General features: G+C 37.8%; 1 protein-coding gene across 3 annotated transcripts in view; it reads left to right on the top strand.

Moving 5' to 3' along the window:
• The window catches only part of CNTNAP2 (contactin associated protein 2), a 1,137,498-nt gene that overhangs the window by 727,736 nt on the left and 384,708 nt on the right, over nucleotides 1-25,054 (top strand). For all 3 annotated transcript variants that reach the window (XM_035319470.1, XM_035319471.1, XM_035319472.1), the window contains one exon: nucleotides 10,206-10,312. In XM_035319470.1, coding sequence (XP_035175361.1) covers nucleotides 10,206-10,312 — 107 coding nt within the window. The remainder of the gene's footprint in view (nucleotides 1-10,205; nucleotides 10,313-25,054) is intronic.

Raw genomic sequence — 25,054 nt, 5'->3', positions numbered from 1 at the left:
TTGTGATCCAGACCCTTCACCAGCTTTGTTATCCTTCTCTGGACATGCTCCAGGGCCTCGATGTCTTTCTTGTAGTGAGGGATCCAAAGCTGAACACAGTACTCAAGGCATGCCTCACCAGAGCAGAGTACAGGGGGGATGATCACCTCCCTGTCCTGCTGGCTACATTATTCCTGATAGAAGCTAGGATGCTGTTGGCCTCTTTGGCCACCTGGGCACACTGCCAGCTCACGTTCAGGTGAGCATCAACCAACACCTCCAGATCCATTTCCCCTGCACAACTTCCCAGCCACTCTGCCCCAGGTTTGTTGCATTGCATGGGGTTGTTGTGCCTCAAGTGCAGGACCCAGCACTTAGCTATGTTGAACCTCATCCCAATGGCCTCAGACCATTGACCCAACCTGTCCAGATCCCTCTGCAGGACCTTCCTACCATTTGGCAGATTGACACTTTCCCCCAACTTGGTGTTTCCACTTCCAGCTGTTTAAAGAATGAGTGGATGAGATTCACTGGGAAACCATCCTTAGGGACAGAGGAACTAATCAGAGCTGGCAACTCTTTAAGGACACTTACAGGACAAGAACACTCCATCCCCATGTGTAACAAATCAAGCAGGGAAGGCAGGAAACCAGCAAGGCAGAGCAAGGACTTGCTGGTCAAACTGAGGTGTGAGAAAGAAATGCACAGGCAGTGGAAGAATGGACATGTGGTCTGGGAAGAATGGACATGTGGTCTGGGAAGAGTACAAGGATGATACACGGGGATGGGATTAGGAAAGCCAAGGCACTGATGGAACTGTGCTTGGCAAGGGATACAAAAAATAACAAGAAGGGATTCTGTAGGCACATTGGCTGGAAAAGAAAGGCCAAGGAGGCCACATCCCGTCTGATAAATGAGAAGGGAGAACTGGTAACAACAGACATGGAGAAGGCTGAGGTACTCAACAACTTCTTTGCCTCAGTCTTCACTGCTTGTCAGGCTTCCCATGTTTCTCGAGTCCCTGAACCTCTGGGCAGAGTCTGGGAGAGCAGAGTCCCTCCCAGTATCATGCATCCCAGGGTCCTTAGGGAACTGGCTGATGGAATTGCCAAGCCTCTCTCCACCATATTTGAAAAGTTCTGGCAGTCACATGAAGTCCCCAGTGACTGGAAGAAAGGGAAATATTAATCCCATTTTTTAAAAGGGTAGAAAGTAAGACCAGGGAAACTACAGGCTGGTAAGCCCCACCTCTGTGCCTGGGAAGATCATGGAAGAGATCCTCCTGGAAACAATTTGAGGGCAGATGCAAGACAAGGAGGTGATCTGGGACAGCCAGCATGGCTTCACCAAGTGCAAATCATGCCTGACCAATCTGGTGGCCTTCTATGAATGAGTGACTGCATCAGTTGAGAAGGGAATACCAACCAATGTCATCTACCTGGACTTCTGTACGGCCTTGGACACAGTCCTACATGACACCCTTATCTCTAAATTGGAGAGATACGTATTTGAAGGGTAGACCATTCAGTGGATGAGGAAGTGGCTCAACGGCTGCAGCCAGAGAGTTACGGTATGCTCCATGTCCAAGTGGAGGCCAGTGACAAGTGTCCCTGAGTGTCCCTCTGTCTGTCTTGGGAGTAGTGCCATTTAATATCTTTATCAGTGACATAGACAGTGCGATCGAGTGTACCCTCAGCACGTTTACAGATGACATCAAGCTGAGTGGTGCAGGCAACACAACAGAAGGAAGGGATGCCATCCAAAAGGACCTGGGCAAGCTATATAAGTGGGCCCATGTGAACCTTAATGAGGTTCAACAAGTCCAAGTGCAAGGTGCTGCATCTGGGCCAGGGTAATCCAGGGCAAACAGACTGGGAGAAGAACTCGTTGAGAGCAGCCCTTCAGAGAAAGACTTGGGGGTTCTGGTAGACAATAAGCTTGACAAGCCAGCACACTAACAGCCTGGAAAGTCAACTGCATCCTGGGCTGCATCAAGAGAGGAGCAGCCAGCAGATCAAGGGAGATGATTATCCCCCTCCATTCCACTCTAAAAAATTATTAGAGGGCTAGAGAATGTCCTATGAAGGAAGGCTGAGAGAGCTGGGAATGTTTAGCATAGAGAAGAAAAAGTTCCAGGGAGACTTCATAGTTGCTTTTCAGTACTTAAAGTGGTCTTATAAAAAAGATTGAGAGTGGCTTTTTACATGGGCAGTGGGAACAGTTTAAAACTAAAAGAGAAGAGGTTTAGATCAGATATAAGGAAGAAATTATTCACTCAGAGTGTGGTGAGGCACTGGAAAATTTGCCCAGAGAAGTTGTGGTTGCCCTGTCTCTGGAGGTGATCAAGGCCAGGTTGGAAGGGGTCCTGGGCCACCTTATCTAGTGGATAGCATCCCTACTTATGGCAGGGGGGTTAGAAGTAGGTGATTTTAAGGTCCATTCAAAACCAAGCTATTATATTATTCTCTAATTTGTTGATAATGATCATCTTCTAAAGAAAAAAAAAACCTTATGCAAATGCTTAACATGGATTATAAAGTGAAGTTGATGTCATAAAATCTCAGGAGTAGTGTTTGATTCAAGCTGTACAGTGCAGAAATAATAAATAATCAACAAGACATCACAAAGTCAGTATTATGGTTTATTCTCAAGTCCTGTATGTTCTTCCTTATGTATTTGGAATCATGTAAGAGAGATGGTTACATGAATACAAAGTCAAATCCAGTCAAATTTTGATCGCGTTAATACTTAAGAAGGCTTGTAGATTTCTTTAGAACACAAATGAGTAAAAAAAAACAAGAGATAATTCTAAGGATTCTGAGTACTTAATGTATCTGCTGTCCCAAAGAGAATTGTGCCATATTGGCTTAGGTTAATGACTAGCTTCCACTTCTTCTATATAATTGTCTAAATAAGAGACTCAAATACATCAGTGGAAAAAAAAAAAAGAAAGAAAGAAAAAAAAAAAAAAGATGCAGAGTCGCTCTCGAATGCCCTCAAAATCCTTAACCTAGTTACTAACCAAGAAAATATTATCTCAGGGTAGTAAAAATAAATAAATAAATAGATAGATAAAAAGTTAAATAAAAACCCATTTTCAATATATCATATTTAGTACCTGGCTTATAAGATTTTATTCTTTTTGTTGACCAATTTATCTTTTCTTTTCTCTTTAGTAGAGTAGACAGAGAAGACCTTTCTACTGTCTACTCTTTAGTAGAGTAGACAGTAGGTGTTGCTTAATAGAACATTTCCTTTTAAAAAAAAAAATAATAAAATATATTTTTATTTTTTTATTCTGCCACAGCTCCACACAGAGCTGTTCTACTTTTGTTAACATGAAGCAATTGCTAAGAATTGACAAGAAGGGTACTACAGCTGGGAAATTACCTCTTCTGTTAGTAGCTGCAGTAGATTTACCCTTCCCTGCTTTGCTTCAACCATGGTAGCAACAGTTTGAGTTGTGCAGAAGTAGATATTTGGACATGACTATTCTAGATCCTAGGTTATGTATAACAATAAAAGGATTATTTCTGCAGCAATGCAAGAATATGGTTATCCAGTTCCTGAGACTGCTAAAGCAGACCAGCATGGTTTCATTTTAACAAGTTAATTTCTGAAGTGATCTGGAAATTAAAAGTAGTAGGGAAAAAAAAATTGGAATAAGTATCTATATTATAGTACATGCATTAAAACTGCATAAATCTAAGAGGATTCTTTAATTCAAATTAGTTAAATGCTGACTTTTTCTTTACATGTTAGTCCTTCTTTAATCATTTTAATGCAGACAGCTTAGAATAGCACCTTATTGGTGTGGAGATAACACTGTGAAAAACTTTGGCAGCCCTTTCTAGCAATATGCCCTAAAGGAACTTTGCTTAACCAAATGTCACTGAATATTTTAATATTGATTTTTCTCTTTGTAAATTACAGTCTTTAAAAGTGCCAGGCATTTGGTTTTGATCTCAGAATAAATTTGATAATATCCACCAAAGAAATATGAAATCCTTGTATTACACCAAGTAACAAAAAAGAATAGATCCTTTTTGGTTCAGGAAGGATTGTTTACTTCTGCCATTGTTAATTATATGCATCTGTGCACAATTAGATTAGAAGACAGTAGCAAATGAAACTAGTTTGGGAATTACTGTGAACCTGAATGAGTTTTACAGTCACTCCCATCTTCCCTTTTTGCTGCCTTGCATATAAGATGCAAATCCTTTTTCTGAAGATCCTAAAGTCACGTTAAGCTCTTGCTATGTTGTGTGAAATGAGAAAGAGTCCTAAAAGTCAGATCAACTGTTTTTGTTTTATTTAGAGCACTCTGAAAGTCAAAGGCTCTGTCTGAAAGAGGTAATTTTAGTCTGACCTTGATTCAGTAAGACTCTGCAATAATAATGTGTCCTTAATTTGATTATCTTATTGTTTAATACTACTTTTAACATGCCTAGTGGAAAGTGCTCTATTGCTTGTTAATGAGGTACTCAGTGCAAATATACAAACGCTTAAAATATTTTCTGTGATTCTGTTACTAGTTTACAGTTTAAGTAAGCTACTTAAAATTGGTCATTGAGACTGCCACATTGAAAGCATTATCCATTGCTCTTTGAAAGCGTTTTCCTTGAACATTGCTTTATAGACCTAATCTCTCATTGTCTTCTTGAGCAGTCAGGTAAGCTGGTACAAGAAAAAGGGGTGAAATTTTAAACACACTTCTCTAGTCTTTGTGTGGATGTGAATGTTTACACAAAGCATATAGCGATGGAAAATCATGCTCAACGAGAATAGTATTATACATTTTGAAATATCTAGGTAAGAAATTATCCAAGAAATGGTGATACGGGTTTTAAAGAGTTGTTTGAAGGCAATAAAAAGGCCAGTTAGTGGAAAAATATTATAAGACTATTTGAAACATACTGATGAGTTGGTTGGTTCTGAGGCAGAGGAATGAACAGAACAAAAAGAGGAATGAAGCATAACAAAAAGAATGTGGGAGAGAGAGAAGGGCACACAGAAATAAGAGATGGGGTCTGAACAAGAGAAAGAGTAGTTAGGGATTTGATGATGAGAAGATTAAAGTTCTTGTTGAGAATAACTTAACACAGTTTGTTTTTGTTATCTTTCATTGCAAAAAACTTCTAACATTTTGTCCTGCACTACAGAAGTTCTTATGCTGTCTCTATCACTGCAGTTTTGGAGCTCTTTTCAGTACTGTAGTGGGCAATGTGTACCAGATATCACTACTGTATTGTGAATTCATTCCTTTCCTACTCTCTGGTGGAAAAGTAACTCAGCAGTTGCACACTTTCTCTTGGTGGTATTTCTTCTTTTGGTTGTTCCTATTTTATAGAAAGAATGTGTTTATATTTAATTTATGTATATGCACAAGCTGTGTTGTGAACTTATTCTAGAGATTCTAGGAAGGGGAAACAGGAAAGGAAAGGAAATTAAAGGAAAGTTGGTTAGGGGGGAACAAAACATATACATCTGTCAATGAAGAATAGTAAGGTTCGCAATGATTCTGCAGTCCCAGTGCTTGTTCTTGGTTGCTCCAAAAAAATGATGTTTGGTTGCCTTAGGGAGACAAAATAGTGTTTGCAGACTACATGAGCACCTTGTTCCCAATTTTTTCTCTTAAACAGTCTATGGCTGGGGAGCTAAGTGGTGTACTAGATAATTGTATATAGCATCTCTGAGAAAATGCAAAAGCTTCAGGAAATGTAAATACTTCAGGACACAGACATACCATTTGCATTCCTTGTGGAAAGTATATATGGAAAGGCAGAAGAAAAGTGTAACATATAGTTTTCCCTGTCCTGCTTGGAAGGTCAGAGTTGCCATCTGTAGTTTTAAATTTAGTTCTTACTGCAGTGTAAAGGAAGGTAACTATTTATACTGGTTATTACTGAGGTGCTAGTGAATCAAATAACAGAAATGAAGGAACAGCATTTAGAATATCAGAATAAGTGGGCACCAAGTATGCACCAAACCTAATTAGATAATAAATATCTGTTTCATAGTTTTGACATGTCATATTGCAGCCTGGGAGGGTAGGGCATGGGGAGAAGCTTGTTTTTATATTATTAGGTGACAGTCAGCCTCATGACATTTAAAAAAAAAAAAAAAAAAAAAAAAAATGGAAAGAGATCAAAATCACTATACAGCTATAAATCTGACTTGAATAATTGTACTAAGCTTTTGAAGAAATGAAGGAAAGAATAATTAAATACCTGGAAGTAAATAAATAGAAGGTAAAGTAAAATGCAACACACATTTATCAACAGTTTATTGTTCAGGATTAACCTGATATTCTCTTCTGATGAAGTACAGTAGTTCTTTCTCAGACAAGAAAAACACAATAGAACCAGTGTGTCAAATGCCAATAAAATATTTGATACACTATAATCATGAAAGTTATTAAGTGAACCAAGGAAGATGGGGTTTGAATGAGGAATTGCAAAGTAAGTTGTGAGCTGGCAAATGGAATTGCCTTACGGGTTACACTGAAGAGTTAGCAGCTGGCTGAGAGATTAGAGTTGCTCAGAGATCAGTGACTGAGGTGATCCTGTTTAATGTTTTGACCTTTGCTCAAAATTAGGAATGTACTATTGAAATTTGCTGATGATACAGATTCAGCCTAGAAAAATAAAGATTTGGATGGCACCATGGAAGTTAATAGTGCAGAATAATGCTGTTGGGAATGATAGCAAGAATCTCTGTGTAAAGCTGGAGTTTGCTGGTTGGAGGTGACTCTGAAGAGAAGGATGGGAACGTACTGAAGATAGGTAATGTACTGAGCACTCTTAGGATGACTTTGTGCAACCATGCTGATGTATTCAGGAATATGCTATATCTCAAGCACAATATTTTCAGCAAAGGTATGAAAATATTAATCGACTCTGAAACCACAAAACATTGGTAAGGCCTCCTCCAGAGTGTCAATATGATCACAAGTGCATGGGGGAATGGCTACAAAGATCAACAAGAGAAAATCTATTTTCCAATAGGAGACTTGTTTTCATAAAAATATAGACTGAATGAAGTTACTATTGCTCTCTACATCAAGTTATCAATTGTACATCTCAAAGAGAAATAAAAGCTTTTTAAGACAGGCCAATATTACCAAAAATAAATAAATAAAATAAATCCCCCCCCCCAATAACATCTGTATATTCTCTATGGACAGATTTTGGATGGAAATTAAGTGAAAGTATACCATGCATGAAGGAAAGAAATTCTAGACCTGCCTTTTAGAAGGAGCCTAAGAGCAAGAAAGTTCTCAAAATGTAGTTGGTAAGGCTTTATAAGTGTCAGTACTTAAAATGCAGTTGTCCATACTAGGAAGGGTCAGAATCCAGTGACTAGGAATGCTGAGTTTTCTGTGCTATACTTGCTTCTAACTTCAGAGCCTGGTTAAGGACAGAAGTGTGGTTTTGAAGTAAATTTTTCATGTAAGCACAGCCTTATTCCTAAAAGAAAGAATGGAATTGTCTAGAAACATACTATTTTTTATATTAATGAACTGTATGTATGGCATGGATTAGTTTTCAGAGTATGTGCTAAATGTTAAAAAACAGGTAAATATACTACATGAATAAATATGCTCTTTTTTTTTATATATACAAATTTTTTCTTTATATTTTTTGTAGGTTTTATGTTCTGGTTACCTAAAATTTCTTCCAGTAACTCCACTACAGTGGGGAAGGACAGATAGGTGGCAGATTACAATATGTCAATGTATTTGTTAATGTATTTAATAGAAAAGAGATCTTATAGTTCTGTCTGATAAAACAAGCTATCAGAAAATTGGAGGTGGACAGAGGAGTTAAGGAAATCGTTCTGTGGTTTAATTAAATTACAGTTAGGCAGCACTGATATTATATCATTTACTTTTTTTTATTATTTTTAACTACGTTATGTTTAGAACAGGGAAAAGCAAATGATTTTAAAAAAAATCATGGATTCAGATGAGGCTAGTTCAACCATCGTAGAACAAATATAAAATTAACATTGGGGAGTTTGCTGAAGATCTGTTATTATGTTCTGATATACTCCACTGGATGATACAGATAAATATATTTTTCATATTTCCCTACATTAAGTCATTTACCTCACTAGTCAATAATAGAGTATTTTTAATAGATATGCTACAATAAATGTAAGTTACATAGTACTAAAAAGTGAAACAGTTTGCTGGTATTCCATGTGAGATCTAGTATAAATAGTTGGCCAAAATCACATAGAAAAATGCTTAGTTTGGTCATTGGAAAAAATGACTTTTAAAGTAACATGTTCAAATATAAATGAAGAAGGAAATAGACTGAAAGCAGTTATTTTGAAAGGCTGAAAAAAAAATCAAGAAACTATATTCAGATTTAGAAACTTTTCTAGATGTTTATATCAATAAAAGCTACTTATATAAGATTATTTTTGAAGTGTCACCGGTCTCTGTTTTCCCTACTCATGTACCCACCAGTTATGAATTCATGGAAATTTTTAGTGATTTGGATGTTTAGAAATGTTCCGTTATGTGCTGTTGTTCTGCAGTGTTGAGAGCACAACTTAAAGTCATCACTTAGCTGAATTGCAGTAATCAACTCTATCTTTGCAGTTAGCCTGCCACAGTTACAAAACTAAATGAATTCACTGAAACCTTGTAGAAAACATAATTTATTGAACTGTGAAAACTGTCTCAGGTAGGTTTACTGTATTTTAATATGAAAGCAGAATTTTAAATTGCTTTGTTTCTTACCTCAGAAGAGCATTACTTTAAGTGCTATTTTTAAGTAAACTAGTAGATTCTGATTTTTCTTTTTTTTTTTTTTGGAAAAAGAATGAATGGCTAGACTTGAATACTACAGGCTGATAGAGGACATTCTGTGTTCTGAAGTACTTCTGGCATGCATAAAGCCAACAATCCTTTATAAGGATGAATAGACAATGTCCAAGTCTCAAATGCATATCATCATGTAGGTTCTTTTTGGTAGTTGTCCTGCATATCAATGCCATCAAGTGGAACTTGAGGAGACAGGAAACTGTAAGCTTACAGAGAGTACACTAGATACTTGGAGTCTCAGTAAGTTGCTACGTTAGGAAGGAAAAGCTGACTTGGATGTTATTTAATAGTGTGTTGTTCACATGATGAATATGATGAACTGCAGTTCCTAAACATCCTTAATTTGTAGTGCATTTCTGAAAATATTTTTTGTTTGTCTAATAGGCAGTTTTCTAATTTTTATTTTTAATATTTTAATGAAAAATATAGCTCATAAAATAGAGTTCGTAAAATAGATCTAGCTAACTCAACATGAAAGGAAAACTCCTTAATTTCTTGAATTTAAAAAATGCAGAACCTATACTGAATCTGACTCTAGCCAGTTTAATAAAGGGGAAAAAAATCTTTGAAATGATATTGCAGAGATGTTTCAAAGAAAAGAGATTTAATTGTTTCAAAGGTGAAAATACATGGTAACTCTTTTTTTTTTTTTAACTATCTGAGGTCAAACTCGTGTCTTTGAAGTTATATTCAGATGACACTTCAAACAATAAATATATATTCTGCTATGACTGTCATCTGGCATCCCACTCTTTCTGCATTGCTCCCACTCTCCAGCAATAGCATAGCTAGAGAAGAAAAACAGATGGGTAGGATAAAACAGAGCAACATTTGCCACAAATCCATGTGAAGAAAATCCTGTTAAACCTTTTGTAATCAAACCTATACCACCTTGTTTGTTTTAATAATGCAGCATTAGTAATTTCCATCCTAGCCAGCAGTCTGCCTTCACTTTATCCCATTGCTGGCAACAGGAGGTTAAATAGCAACCCACTGGTATTCTTTCTTTTACTTTCAGTCAGTCACAGGACTGGAGTCCATGAGGCATGACACCACCTGCATAGCACAAAGCAGTGTGACTTGTGATATTCTTTTTGTTTTGACAGCTAAGTACTAGTCATACTTAGATTAGAACCCTAATTTATTAAGTGAGTGTACTCCACCTTTATTCCCCTTTTCTTCTGTTTGTAAAGGGGCTTCATCAGAGCCTGATAAATCATTTATTGTGCAACTGTGTGTTTGGATACAAATTTATAAAAGAGATAACAAGGATTAATTGCCAGGCAAGGACATGATATATTTACTGCTTGATCAGCTCCCAGTTTAGCCGTGTTTAAATCTTGATGCTCATTTCGTTTTCTCTCTATCTCTTTGCATTTCATCCTGACAGGTGCGTGCCCAATCACTGTGAACATGGTGGCAAATGCACCCAGACGTGGGACAGCTTCAAGTGCACTTGCGATGGAACTGGATACAGTGGTGCCACTTGTCATAACTGTAAGCCATCCTGCCATTTCAAAATCATAAATGAGTATGGAAGACGCTGAGGTCTTCTGAGATATCAAGTTTGTCATCTTATCTGCTTGCTAAAGATTCTCAACCTTTTTAAGAAAAAGTTGGTTTAAGCAGGCTCTGTCTTTTCTACATAGGGCTGTATTTACTGTATATACTTTTCTGTATCATGCAAGTGTCCAAAGCACATTATCAGTGATTGCACTCTACACTTCCAAATGGGCACAGTGAATGTGCCCTAAACTTCTGGGAAGAGCTGCTGACCACTGCTAGAGAAACATTGGTTTGTGTTGCTAATCCTGAGGCTTGTTTACATACTGATTTGTGGCCATTCTAGAATTAAATTATTTACACTTTTTTCTTGCAAATAAGAGTATTTCCTATGAGCTCCACCTATGCTACAATAATAAAGCAAAGAAAGATGAGAAAAATATACAGTTGCTCTTTTTACAGATTCTGAAGTGTGTATGAAGAGTCTCTGGTGTGTGTCTTCTGTTCCTTCCATCATACACTAAAAGCAGGGTTTTTATCTGCAAGGTGTATTTTAAAATATCTGGAAGATGCAGAAAATATATCTAGTCCTTTTTTTTCCCTTTAGCAAACTACCTCTTAATATCGAGGAGACCATTAAGATGCTTCTGAACAGTTGAAAATTTAAATTTGAAGTTGGGTTTTATGTAGATATGAATATAAATTCATATAATCTAACTACAGCTATATAAATTGTTACAAATACAGTTGCAGTATTATTTCATTCGTAACCAAAATAACAACTGAAAAATTGTGACAATTCACAGGAGCCTAAATATATATATATATGTATTAATCAAGTCCTTCATGGTATGGCTACTGGGCTAGTACAACTGAGAGTTGAAGGGCAAATGAGTGTTTATTAATGGGAAATATGTGAAGTACTGATGAGTGTGTGAGAAATTTCATGGGCAGCTCTTTTGAATGTGCATAGCAATTGTGTACTTACCTCTCATCTTAAGAAAGGAGACACAGAATTTAGATTGAAGTAGTATTTTGGTGAAACAAATGAAAAAAATGCTTCTTTGTTTTTTGAAAATATAATATTTCTAGAACTTTTTCTGCTCTAGTGCAGACACCTGGAAAAATATGCTTCCTGTCCATATGATATGCAGTTAAAGTGTTTAATTAGAGAAATGTGGGGATGGAAGCTCAGTTAAGTCCATTTTATCTAGCAAGCCTCAGAAAATATGTATAGTTTGTCAGAAGAAAATGTATTGTGCAGGATCCAAAAGCCTGACAGAGGCAAAATTCCTGCAGCTGCATGCATTCCCAGCAGGCACATCATGCACACACGAGTGCATGGCTGGTTGCACCGGTGTCCTCATCCTGCTCCCTTTTTGGCTGATCAAAATGGAAGTTCACTGGCATGTACACAGTCCCCACCTCACTCTTAGACGTGTTGGATTCCTCCAGTGTCTGGGCTCAGACAGTCTGAGTAGTAGCTGGCCCTGGGTCCAAGTCTCCCCAGTTGCTGATGCCTGGACCATGGATAGCCTGGCAGGGTATTATTTGGGCTCTTCCTTCTGCCATTGTATCTTCACTCCTTTGTGAGTGTGTAGATGACTTAAGATATAATCTAACATAGTCTAGCTTTCCTTGAGTCCCAAAAAGAAGCAACAAGGACACATAGATGGCATAATTTTTCTTAAATCACAGCACTGAAAAGGAAAGAACTAATAAACCAATGATGTGTAAAAAAAAAAAAAAAAAAAAAAAAGAATTGGACTGAAGTATTGAAAGGTGGATTTGGAGTCTACTGTTCTGCTTTTAACTATAGGATGGGATATGTGATATAGGATAAATATATGGGATTACACTGTCCAGGTCATTTGGAGATACATTGTTTAGAGACTTAAGTTTTAAATCAGATAGACTTTCTAACTTACATGTCTAAACTTTTGTTTTAATTTTTATCTTTTAAAATATATATATTTTAGTTTTTATCACTTGGTACTACAATTTTAGAAGTCTTTTCCTATTAAAAATGTTGAGCAGAAAGTTAATCACTCAGCGAATGTTCTGTCAGAATGTGTGAGGTCTTGTGCTGTTCCGGAGTCTGGAATTGAATGGCTCCAAAATCAGTGAAAATCAAAAATTATAGTGTTGAGGTATAGGCTGAGATAACCTTACCTCTGCCCTTACTGAGCAGGCAATACTTACCAGGATTTACAAGATGTTACGAATCTGTTTATGGTATTAATTATAACTGCAAATAAAGAGGGGATTTGTTGAAGCTTGCTAACGGTTGTGGTTATCCTGTCCTGAGGTATGGTGCTTCAACTCTGCTGCAGTGATACTCAGCTGTCCTTTCCTACTGGTGCAGTGTGAACGTGTATTTGGACACGCTTGGTGTGCTACCTTTCAGCTCCTTATGAAATTTCTGATGTTTGTGACAATAATAGTACAAAAGAGATGCTGGAGGAGTAACGAAGTTGGGATGATAACTGGTGTAATATAAAAATAACGGAAAACAATTTTAAACAGGATTATGAGTTGTATGAAAAGGCTATAAAATTTAGCAGATGTTGTGATTCTATGGAGAAGAAAACTGTTTAAGGCACTTTCAGTATCATTTTACTTAAATATAAGATTATGTTACAAAGCAAGTGGTTTTGTATTCCACTGTAAAATGTTTTTCTCAGTATTTACAAAGTTTGTGCTGGTGATATAACAGGGCATTTCTTAAAGAGGTTAGAGTCAAGACTATATTAGTGTGTATCTTAGCTCTATAACTTATGATTTTCATGAGTTTGAGTTTTGCTGAACTTAAAGGAACTAGTTCTGTGTTACTGAAGGCTTTTTTTTCAGTTAATTTTGCTTTGGTCAGGGAATTTCAACACTTTCCTAAGCTTTTGACCTGAAACAAGGCAAAGCTTTACAGCTTTGACTGAATTTCAGATTAGTGTGTTAGGTTTCTTTTGAAATTGAACTCAAAGACAAAACCAAGGGATGATGTCCTTGAAGTGAAACAGAAAAATGTTTGCATGAAACCCTTGTGAATCAAAATGGCCTTGTCACATAGGTCTGGTCATAATATATTTATAGCATGGTAGTGAAAACAACAGTTAGTTCAGAGAGGTGAAGTATGTATTCTGGGGATGAGAACAGTGCAAACTATAAAACAAACATTTACAGAAATAGTTATTTCAGATTTGAAACTAACAATTCCAATGATATTGTCAATTGTGTAGATCTACTATGCATACCTGACTTTTTAAGATCAGAAAATAATTTGCTTGTTAGAATAAGGCATTTTTATGTGAAGGCTATTCATCTTTCCAAGACAAACCAAGATTTCCACACTGTGTCCACTATCTTATTTCCTTACAGGTACTAGTGGGTTGATGTAGGGGTTTTATCTGGCTGGACAGCTAAACTCCACAATGAACCCTCTCACTCACCCTCCTCAAAAGAAGAGAGGGAGAAGAAAGTATGCTTGGGGAAAAAATGGCTTATGGGTTGAGATAAAGATAATTTAAGTAAAGAGAAAAAGATAAAAACAAATAAAAAACACAGAGAAGCAGAAGCAAGAAAAAAAAATCTCTACTTTCCATTAATAAGCAATGTTCAGCCGTGTCCTGGGAAGCAGGGCCTCAATACGTGCAGCAGTTGTTTGGGAGGGCAGGCATAACAGTCTCCATAACAGGAGACTCTCCCTCTCCTTCCCCTTTCCCACCTTTTAATACTCAGTGTGAGATCATATGATATGGAATATCCCTTTGGTCGGTTTAGGTCAACTGCCCTGGTGATGTTCCCTCTCTGTCTCTTGCCCACCCCCAGCCTGCTGACTGTGAAGGGTTTGGAGGGAGTTCTGGTGCTGTGCCACTATTGCTCAGCAGTAGACAAAACACTGGTGTCATACTAGTGCTGTTCTAGCTAGAAGTGCAGAGCAGAGCACTGTATGGGCTGCTGCACGGAAAGTAAACTCCATCCCAGCCAGACCCTGTGAAGTCCCAAAAGCTTAATGGTGAATTAATCAAAAATAATTGAAAGTTGTGTATCTCACTGCATAGGAAACACCCCAGAAATCTGCCATATTGTTTTTTTCCTAACATTCCCAGTGCCCAGGGGAATGTTGTGGCTTAGCAAATACCAAGCTAGAACACCATTTATCATTAGACAAGACAGAAAGGTAAATTAATACTTAATCACTTAAGTATTAAGATTTTTAAGATTTTTTAATATTTAAAAATCATTATTTACAGGTGTGAAAGAGTTAAAATCATTTTAAAAATGATTAAGGTTATAATTAACATTAAACATAATCCTTACCAGCTTTATTGTATGAGCTAAATTTTAATCTGTGACTAACCTTTATAGCCTACTGAAGGCCACCCTGCCATGGACATTTCTTAGAGACACATTTTTCAAGAGTCTATTGGTAAAAGGTTCCTGGAACCATTGAGAACAAGAGCTTATTTTCTTCATTGCTTCTTCTCATCTCATGTTGTTCAGATAATACCACTCTGCTGCACTTTGCACAAACTATACATCTAGCTTTAGGCTCTAAGATGCTTCCTTAAAACAAAATGATATAAATTTACAAATGCATATCAGAACAAATAGTAATTATTCAAACTTCATCTCAGATTTATGTGCAGCATGTTTTCACTTGACTCTACATGTTAAAGAAACACTATAAAGGATTTACTCACAGTTTGCTACAACTGTGATCTATTTACCACCTCGTGCACAAACGTTTTAAGAAAAATCTAGCAGAACCTATTAAAAACAATTTAACCATATTTGTCTTCTAATTATCTCCAATAGCAAAGAGTCCAATTTGTTCTCAAAAGATTAATCTTAATTATATTCATACTTACTCATATGAGATAAGCTATATTCTTTCTAAATTTCACTTTCAAACAAAAATTGCCCTTATTTTTTCTTGTGTATGTCCACTTTTTCTTTGAGAATATCGTATGGGAAAGGGCTTGCTTATAAATCTTCAGTTATTCCACTGGGGGCACTAATCTCAAGCTCACCATCAGTTATCTGTTAGATCTGTAAAAGCAGTAGGAGATAAGTAGTCTTAGATAATCACATCACCAGAAGAGGCAGACAGAAATTACACTGGAATACCGGAATGTTGAGAACATACACATTTTTTTATATATTTTTAGAGTACAAGTATGTTGCAAGGTTGTGGGGAATTTTGATTTTGTTGTTTTGTGGTGTGTGTGTGTTTTTGTTTGGTTGTTGTTGTTTTTGGTTTTGTTTTGTTTTCCAAAATGAGTATTTGTAACAATGAGGTGAGTTTTTTGTCCTAGTTTCAACATAACAGATCCTGACCCCTGCATTCCCTGGTTCTGTCTCCTCATAGCTTGTCGTGAATGCTACCTTATATTTTTGAATGTGTTCCAGAGTTACTAGGGAGTAAAGCACTGATCTTCTCTTGAGATGAATACATTAAGTGTCACTGAAAGTCTAATGAGCACTGATTTTTTTTTTTTTCTAGGAATATTCATTTTCTCCCCACAATGAGATACTGCTTTAATAAGTAGTGTGTTAGTATATAGAAATAAAATTTGAGCAAGAAACTTCTGTACTAACACACTTTGTAGAGGCAGTGATAATTTTGATTCCTAATTATTGATAAAATCAGTAATCAGAAAACCAAATTTAATCTGCATAGGGTGTAATGATTGGATTTACAGCAAGACTTCTGTTGATTACTTGGTAATAAAAGATTTTCTTGTATTTCCAGGAAGGAGGAAACAACTGAAACATTTGACTTTCTACATTCAGAGTCTAGAGAAGAAAAGATGGCATTATAGTGTGTTTTTTCTCTTTTTTTGTCAGCATTTTGGGAAGTAGTCCATAGCAAAAGAGCAAATACATAATTTGTGAAAGATATGCTTTTAATCTTCAGAAAAAAAAAAAATAGAACTAATTGTACAGATGCATAGTCATCACAAACAAGTAAAGTATGACCTTCCACTTCAGTAAAAACTGGGGGAGTTCTGAGAACAAGATTGACATCATAAAAAGTAACTACCAGATTTGTTAGAAAACTATATTATTATTTTTTTATTTTCTTTTAGAAAAGGCAGTAGGCTTGCAGTTTTACAGACATTAATTCATTACATGATCAATAACGAGAGTTCTCTTCACAATTCACTAATTATGGAAACTTTTTTCTTTCTTATCATTTAACGGAGGGAAGGGGAAAAAATTGGGAAACGACAAAAATATTTCAAAGAAAAGCAACTGCTGCAATTAATAAAAAGCAACACTTATTGAACTTGTTCAGTGTGATCTGAGTGAAATAGGACAGATAGTCCACTAATACTAAGATTGCTTATGTTCTCATGAGTCAAGTTTTGTAACCATGAACAACACAAATGCACTAATTATCAGAAGAGAATATACATGCAACTGAAGTACCTCCAGGATACAAGAAAATCCACTAATCTAAATGTGGAGAGTCATTAATGACAAAAAAAAAAAACTGAAGTTTGTAACATCTGCCAAAATGAAAGTGGTATGTATTTTTTCCCTTAGTAATTCCCCCTAGAACTTCTAAAGAACTTACTCTTGCTAGAACTAACAGAACCTTTGTTTAAAAACAAACAAACAAAACCCTTAAAGATAGTATTTTTCTTCAGTTTATTATACTTTTGGATAACTGTAAACTCAATGTGGAGAAGTCATAGTAATTTGATAGTTAATACTACCAGCTAGAGACTAGATCTTTCTCATCTGAGCTTCAAAAAAGTCTTTGAAAGAGACTTGGGTTTGATATTAATAAGGGTTGATGTTGATAAAAACTAGGAAACTAGTTATGTTTCTAGAACAATATATAACCTTCAAAATTAAGGCCAGAATAGTTCCTGGGGCCTATTTGTAAAATTTAACTCTGTTATAGCTCTGCCTTAGGAAAGAAAAATCAAACAAAAACACATCCAAGAGTATAAAATTGGACTGAACAACTACATTATGATATTCCTATCCTGTTTCTTAAGAACTCCCCTGATGATTGGAAAAGTAAACTTAAAATAATAATAATAATAAAAACTTCCATAAGATCTGCTGCAGTGAAGGTTCAACAGTTTCTTAAGAACAGATGAAGTTTCTCAGAAAAAAAAAAAAAAAGCAGGAAGGATGTCCTGGCTAGCTGGGAAATAATAATAATAATAAAAGTAAATCCTCTGTTTGTATCCAAGATACTTAGAGACTCTGAATTTGTGACCTGGGATAAGCAAAGTAGATTTAGGGAGGTAAATGCTGTGTTCAGGCTCAGCAAGGTGTTCATGTGGATTTGTATCTGAACAATGCTAATCTTGGAGCAGAAGTTGAAAAGGGAGCTAGAATTTCTGAATTCTTTAGTCTTTTGTCTCTCCTGCTCTTAGTATTGTCTGAGAAAGCACTTTCAACAACTGATTGTTCTCAGCTGGTGAGATTGGTGTCAATTTATTCTTCTCCTTTCTCACACTCTGTGTCTGAACTAATCAAATGTTCAAATCTGATGCATGCTCTGCAGAACAACATTTCTAGCATGTCTGTCTCTTGGCTGTTGAGAATATTCTCAAAGCTCGTTTATAGAGAAACTCTTTTGTTTACAGAAGCTTATTAAAAGGGTTGCATAATCAATATGTGAACTTCTAAAGCAGCTAATCCTTTTCCAATAGCAGTTTTCAAAGGAAATATCATAATTTATACTAGTCTATGTGGATTCATCTATTATTTATTACATGTTTTCAAGGGATTTAACATAATGCCTTTCTTGCTATTCTAGGGATGCAGACTGTTGTTGAATTATATGTTTTAATTTTAAAAGATAATTTGAAATGGAGGTGAAGTTGTTTGGTTTAATCTTAGCTTTTAGAATTGGAGAAAAATTTACAGTGGAAAATATGTTCAAGAGCGTCAAGTCCAGCCATCAACCTGACCTATCAACTTCCACTGTTAAGCCACATTCCTTATTGCCACATCCACGCATCTCTTAAATACCCCCAGGCATGGGGATTCCACCACTTCTCTGGGCAGCCTGTTCCAATGCTTGACCACCATTTCTGGGAAGAAATTCTTCCTAATATCCAATCTAAACTTCCAATGGTACATCCTAAGAACATTTCCTTGCATTCTGTTGCTTCTCACCCAAGAAAAGAGACTGACACCCACCCCATTGCAACCTCCTGTCAGGAAGCTGTAGGCAGTGATGAGGTCTCTCTCCCCCATCCCCCAAGACTAAGCAACCTCAGTTTCCTCAGTCACTCTTCATAATCCTTGTTTTCTAGTCCCTTCAACAGCTTTGTTGCCCTTTTCTGCACGTGCTCAAGGAACTCAATGTCCTTTTTTTACTGAGGGGCTTCAAACTGAACATGATATTCAAGGAGCAGTCTTGCCAGTGCTACATCCAAGGGAACAATCATTTCCCTTGTCCTGCTGGCCACACTATTTCTGATTCAGGCTAGGCTGTTACTGGCCTTCTTGGCCACCTGGGCACACTGATGACTTGTGTCCAGCTGGCAGCACCCCTGGCTCCTTTTCTGCTGGCAACTTTCCAGACACTCTTACCACAGCCTGTACTGATGCATGAGTTTGTTATGACCTAAGTGCGGCACCTAGCACTTAGCCTTGTTGCATGTCATGTGATTGGATTTGGCCCATCAATTTAGCCTATCCAGATTCCTTTGTAAAGCCTTCCTACCCTTAAGTAGATCAATAGTTTTACTTAACTGGTTATCATCTGCAAACTTAGTGAGGGTGGAATTGATCCTCTCATCCAGACCATTGAAGAAAATGTTAAACAAAATTGGCCCCATGACTGAGCCCTGGGCAATGCCACTGTTGACCTGCCACAAACTGGACTGAACTCTGTTCATTTCTTCAGCCCAGCCACCCAGCCAGTTCTTCACTCAGAAAACTGTACATTTGTCCAAGACATGAACAGACAGGTTTTTTATTTTCAGGAAGATACTGTGGGGAACAATGGAAGGATCAAGTCTCTTGACCTGTTAGTAATACTTTGCCTAATGCAGCCAAGAATTCTGATAACCTTCTTGGCACCAACGGTGAGTTGCAGTCTTTCATGTAAAATATATAAACCCCAAGTCAATGCATTTTTGAGCCATGCCTCCAAAACTAGGAAAAGAAAAGCTTTGTGCTATTTATATATATATTTTAGTTGGGAATGTTGTGTTTTTTATGTTCTGTCCTCCTATATATTTATATATGTATATGCATTTATTCAATCTATTCTTAGTTATAGAGCTGTAAGCTGTGTAGTTACTCACCTGCTACTAATTTATTGTCTGCTGGACTGAGCTGCTCTGCACCATGTGCTTATAACATTCAGAATGTGTAATAAATTGGAGTCAGCTTGCAAGTTTATTATACATAAATGGATGGAATGTATGTTCAGGACAGGAAGGGCTGAAGTTCCAAAATGAGCACTAACATCAGTAGTGTTTGGTGAAGGTTAAATAAAGAAAATGAGCATTAGGATGCAAAGCAGAATATGAATAGTCAACCATCAGTGATTATGTTGGAATTTAAATAAAATAAAACAAGCTGGATAAGGTTTGAGAGAGAGTGAGGGGTGAAACTGGCCTTCAGGTTCTACCTGTTTATAAAGTTAGGCTGTTTATACGTAGTTCTAAATTAGAATCAAATGTTGTGAGTTTTTAAGCAAAACTTCTACTATGTAGGGGAAATATGTTTAGGGCTCAATGACAGTCTGAAATCAGAATCTACTTCAGAGCATTTTCAGTCCCTGAGTTTAATGACCTGGTTTATGTGTTTAAAACTGACCAAGCAACTTGCCTGAATTTGCAGCCTGCATTTGGGAAAGCTTAGTATTAGGTAAGTTTTTGCGGCAGATATAACCTGTGCTCAGCTGTTATTCAGAATGGAGAATCAGATATTATTTCCAGGGGATAGTTAAAAGAGAACATGCAATTAAGAACAGATAACTTTAAAACGGCTTATGGATGCTATAAAATCAAAGTCAAGATTAATCACAGCCTAAAAAGGACTCAGCGTGTAAAGACTTAAAATTAATTATCTTTTCATTAAACTTTTCCATTAAGACAATCTAGCATACTGCTTACTTTAATTTAATTGCAATAATAATAATAATAGATTAAAGTGCTGATATTAAATTCTGATTGACAGCTGTTAGAAAAAAATAAAAATGTTTTGAAGTCACTCCATAATTCTGGCTTTCTCAGACAGGTGAGAAAATGAAGTTAGTGCAAAGGTCAATTGTAATGAGAATTTCTTCAGATATATCCGTAGAGTTGTGTTTTTTTGTTTGTTTTTTTTTTTTTAATCTCTACACATATATTTTTTTAAAAATAGCATTAAAAATAGACAAAAAAATACATTCTGTTTTTTAATGATGTTTTCCATTAAAGGGACAGTATATACCAACAAATAACCAGGCATTATATAAGTTTTGTACCATTTCTGTGTACATTACTTAGGACAAAATGATTTGATAAATTCTACATTCTTAATTCTTCCATTTGTGGAAGGCAGCATGATCAACTGGTAGGACTACAGAATGAGAATTAGCATATTTCGATTCAGTCGTTTGCGTTAGCACTTCTTAGTGATTTAATTTTGGGGCAAGTAATTTCTTTCTCCCACTTGTGTGTTTTCTCTTTTTTTTTTTTTTTGTTTGTTTTCATTTGCACCATAGGAATAATGATGCTTTTTGTAAGTGCTTTAAGACCTATGAAAATCATTACATGAAGAAGATCTATTTGAAAAAACGAGAAGAAAGCTTGCAAAAAAATCTCTTTTCTAAAAGTTTAATGAAAACAGTTGGTCAATGTATAATCAGACCCTCATTTATCATCTCACAAACTGGAAACACTAAATATTAGCAAACTAATGTTTTAATTTGAAAACTTATTTTGCAAGAGGTGGCTATTCAAGAAAATTATGTATTGCTATGTTTCTTCCTGACAATGGCTAGATTTTTACTGGAAGGGAAGAGGATCTCTCAAAAAATGCTAATTGCCTCCAGTTAGAGCTTCAAAATAGTGCTGTTTTCTGTGATCTAGCTGGATGAATATATGAGATATTCACATTGAACACAGAAGTACAATGGAAAAAACAGACTCCCAAAGACCTCTGTGTTTCTTCCAGTATGTCTGACTGAAGAAAAGGGTCATAATAAGGATTTTTATGAAAATCCTTAAGGATAGTCTTTAAGGATTTATAGAGAAAAGGCTCTACTTTATCCAGCAGATTCTCTAGGGCAGGTAATCACCTCTGTGTCATCCCTCAGGTATAAGACTGGTCAGTCACCTCAAAGTCTCTAAGAATTTTGAAGCTTGCTTTAAGAGGAGACACCTATCCATACTGAAATATAGCCTTGAAAATAGAAAATGATATAGACCACCTCAGGCTCTTCCTGGGGTGGAGGAGAAGCAGCTGAACACCCCTTCTGGAATGGGCTACTGAGGGTAGAACCCAGGTTCTAAGCAGTCTTACTATGTCAGGTGTCATTAATATATTAGAGCAGAATGGGTAGTTTTTGTTCAGGGGAAAAAGTGTGTTTTTCTTGGGATGTGGTTATGTTTTGTGCATAAAAGCAATAGGGGAAAAAAAAAAAGGCATTTTCAAAGAATCACAGAATGGCTCGGGTTGGAATGGACCTTGAAGATCATCTAGTTCCAACCCCCTGCCATAGGCAAGGAGGCCACACACTAGAACAGGTTTCCCAACGCCTCATCCAGCCTGGTCTTGAACACTTCCAGGGATGGGGCATCCGAAACCTCTCTGGGAAACCTGTTCCAGGGACTCACTACCCTCTGACCTTGTCAAATGCCTTACAGAAGTCCAGGTAGATGACATCAATCAGTCTTCCCTTCTCAACTGATGCAGTCACTCATTCATAGAAGGCCACCAGATTGGTCAGGCATGATTTGTCCTTGGTGAAGCCATGCTGTCTCCCAGATCACCTCTTTGTCTTGCATCTACCTAGACATTTCTTCCAGGAAGATCTCTTCCATGATTTTCCCAGGCACAGAGGTGAGGCTCACTGGTCTGTAATTCCTCAGGTTCTCCTTTCTACACTTTTTAAAAATGGGATTGATGTTTCCCTTTTTCTAGTCACTGAGAACTTCGTGTGACTGCCAGAACCTTTCAAATATGGTGGAGAGTGGCTTGACAATTCCATCAGCCATTTCCCTCAGGACCCTGGGATGCATGTCATCAGGTCTTTATACCCTGTCATCAGACTTGTACCTGTTCAGTTTCATTAGATGGTCTTGAACCTGCTCTTTGCTTACAGTGGGAGGGACTTTATTTCCCCAACCCCTGCCCAGAGGTTCAGGGACTCGAGAAACAAGTCCCTGACAAGCAGTGAAGACTGAGGCAAAGAAGTTGTTGAGTACCTCAGCCTTCTCCATGCCTGTTGTTACCAGTTCTCCCTTCTCATTTATCAGACGGGATGTGGCCTCCTTGGCCTTTCTTTTCCAGCCAATGTGCCTACAGAATCCCTTCTTGTTATTTTTTGTATCCCTTGCCAAGCACAGTTCCATCAGTGCCTTGGCTTTCCTAATCCCATCCCCGTGTATCTAGACATCATCCTTGTACTCTTCCCAGACCACATGTCCATTCTTCCACTGCCTGTGCATTTCTTTCTCACACCTCAGTTTGACCAGCAAGTCCTTGCTCTGCCTTGCTGGTTTCCTGCCTTCCCTGCTTGATTTGTTACACATGGGGATGGAGTGTTCTTGTCCTGTAAGTGTCCTTAAAGAGTTGCCAGCTCTGATTAGTTCCTCTGTCCCTAAGGATGGTTTCCCAGTGAATCTCATCCACTTAAACAGTTGAAAGTTTGCTCTTCTAAAGTTCTGCATCTTGACTTTGCTCTTTTCCAAGCTCATATTCCTTGAGAACAAAAACATCAGTCAGGGCGTAGCTGCTTCAGACCAGACTGCCTCCCATCTTAACTTCCTTAATGAGTTCATCTGCATCAGTGAGAAACACGTCCAGTAACCCTTCTCCTTTGGTTGGTTTATCCAGTACCTGGACCAGGAAGTAATCCTGAATGCACTCTAGGAATCTCTGGTATTGCTCACGGCTTGCTGTGTAGTTTTCCCAGAAGACATCCACCTGGTTGAAGTCCCCCATCAGGAAGAGAGTGTGTGAGAGTGATGCTTCTTGTACTTGAAGCAAGAATGCTTCATTCACAGGCTCCCCTTGATCAGGCAGCCTGTAATATACCACAACTACAAGGTGTCCTTTATTGGTGTGGTCCTTTCAACCACAAGCTCTCAATCTGTCTGTAGCTGTTTCTCAGAGGCATTTCTTTGCAATCTATCCCTTCCCTAATGTAGAGGGGAACACTCCCTCCCCTCCTTTCCTGTCTTTCTCTTCTGAAGAGCTTGTAGCCCTTTATTCCAGTGTTCCAGTTGTGTGATCCATCCCACCATCTTTCTGATAGTGGTCAGGCCTTATTTGTCTAATTGCACCATGGTTTCTAACTCCTGCTTGTTTCCCATGCTGCATGCGTTGGTGTAGAGGCACTTTGGCTGGGCTATCGGTTGCATCACATTTCCAGAAGAACCCTTCCTTATTGTGTTGGGGCAGTTCACAAGTATTTCCCTGTTGTTTCTTAGACTGACAATGTTCTCAGCTTTTCTTTCTTCACTCAGAGGTACATCCCCTTCACTCACTGCATGCAGTTTAAAGCTGTCGTGACAAGCCCAGATAGCTTATGCCCAGAACACTCTTGCCCCACCTGGTCAGCTGTGCCCCATTCAGTGTAAGCATGCCTTGTTTCTCAAAAGTGCATCCAAGACCATAGAACCCCAAACCTTGAGCATGTCACCAGCCTCACAGCCAATCATTCATTTGGTCCATTCATCTCCTTCTTCTTGGATCCCAGTCACCAACTGGGAGGACAGAGGAAAATATTACTTGTGCCCCTGATCCCTTCAACATCTTTTCGAGGGACATAAAGTCATTTTTGATATTTTGGAATCTCCTTGTCACAGCATCATTTGATCCTATGTGAAAAAGTAGGAAGGGGTGGTAGTCTTTGGGACCTACCAGACTTTGTAGCCTCTTTGTAATATCATAAATATGGGCTCCAGGCAAGCATCGAACCTCTCTGGAGAGATTGGCCATGTGGCAAATGGGAGCCTCAGTGCCTCTCAGAGAGGAGTCTCCAGTGACTAACACCCTCCATGCCTTTTTTTGTGGCAACAATTCTGATGCAGTGGGAGACTGAGCCAACTTTGTGTGAACGTCCTTTCTGAGGTTTTTACTAGTTCACTTGGAGTCTCTTCTCTCCTGCCTGAACATCTATTGTGCCCAGGCACTTAGGGGTGCCCGTAGACTCTTCCTCCAGCTCCAAGCAGAGACAAGGGTCCACTCTCCCTTGTCATGTGAGTCTTTCACAGGTGTTTGTTCAGGGCTGCAAGCTTGTTTATCTTCCCCTTGCCAGGACTTAAGGCAGGGCTGTTGCTCAAACCATGACTGCACATAATACCATTTGTCAAATTCCTGCTCAGATTCCTGGATGCTACGTTGCTTGGTGAGATCCTCTCACCTCAGGAGAGAGATCCCTGGGAGGTCTCTCCAGGTGTAGGCATCCAGCCGGGGAGGTTGTGCCCCCCGTCTGAGTTTCAGCCTTAGCCCGGCAGGCCCAGTGGGTGGACACCATTTCTGTTGTAGTAGAAGGCCCTTCCTCTGCTGCTCCCAGAATACAAAATGATCTACCTTGCTCCC

Source organism: Oxyura jamaicensis, chromosome 2 (genome assembly GCF_011077185.1).
Source record: "Oxyura jamaicensis isolate SHBP4307 breed ruddy duck chromosome 2, BPBGC_Ojam_1.0, whole genome shotgun sequence".
Classification (NCBI taxonomy): domain Eukaryota; kingdom Metazoa; phylum Chordata; class Aves; order Anseriformes; family Anatidae; genus Oxyura; species Oxyura jamaicensis.
The sequence above is the reverse complement of the archived record's forward strand: the minus strand, read 5'-3'. Positions and strand labels throughout refer to the sequence as shown.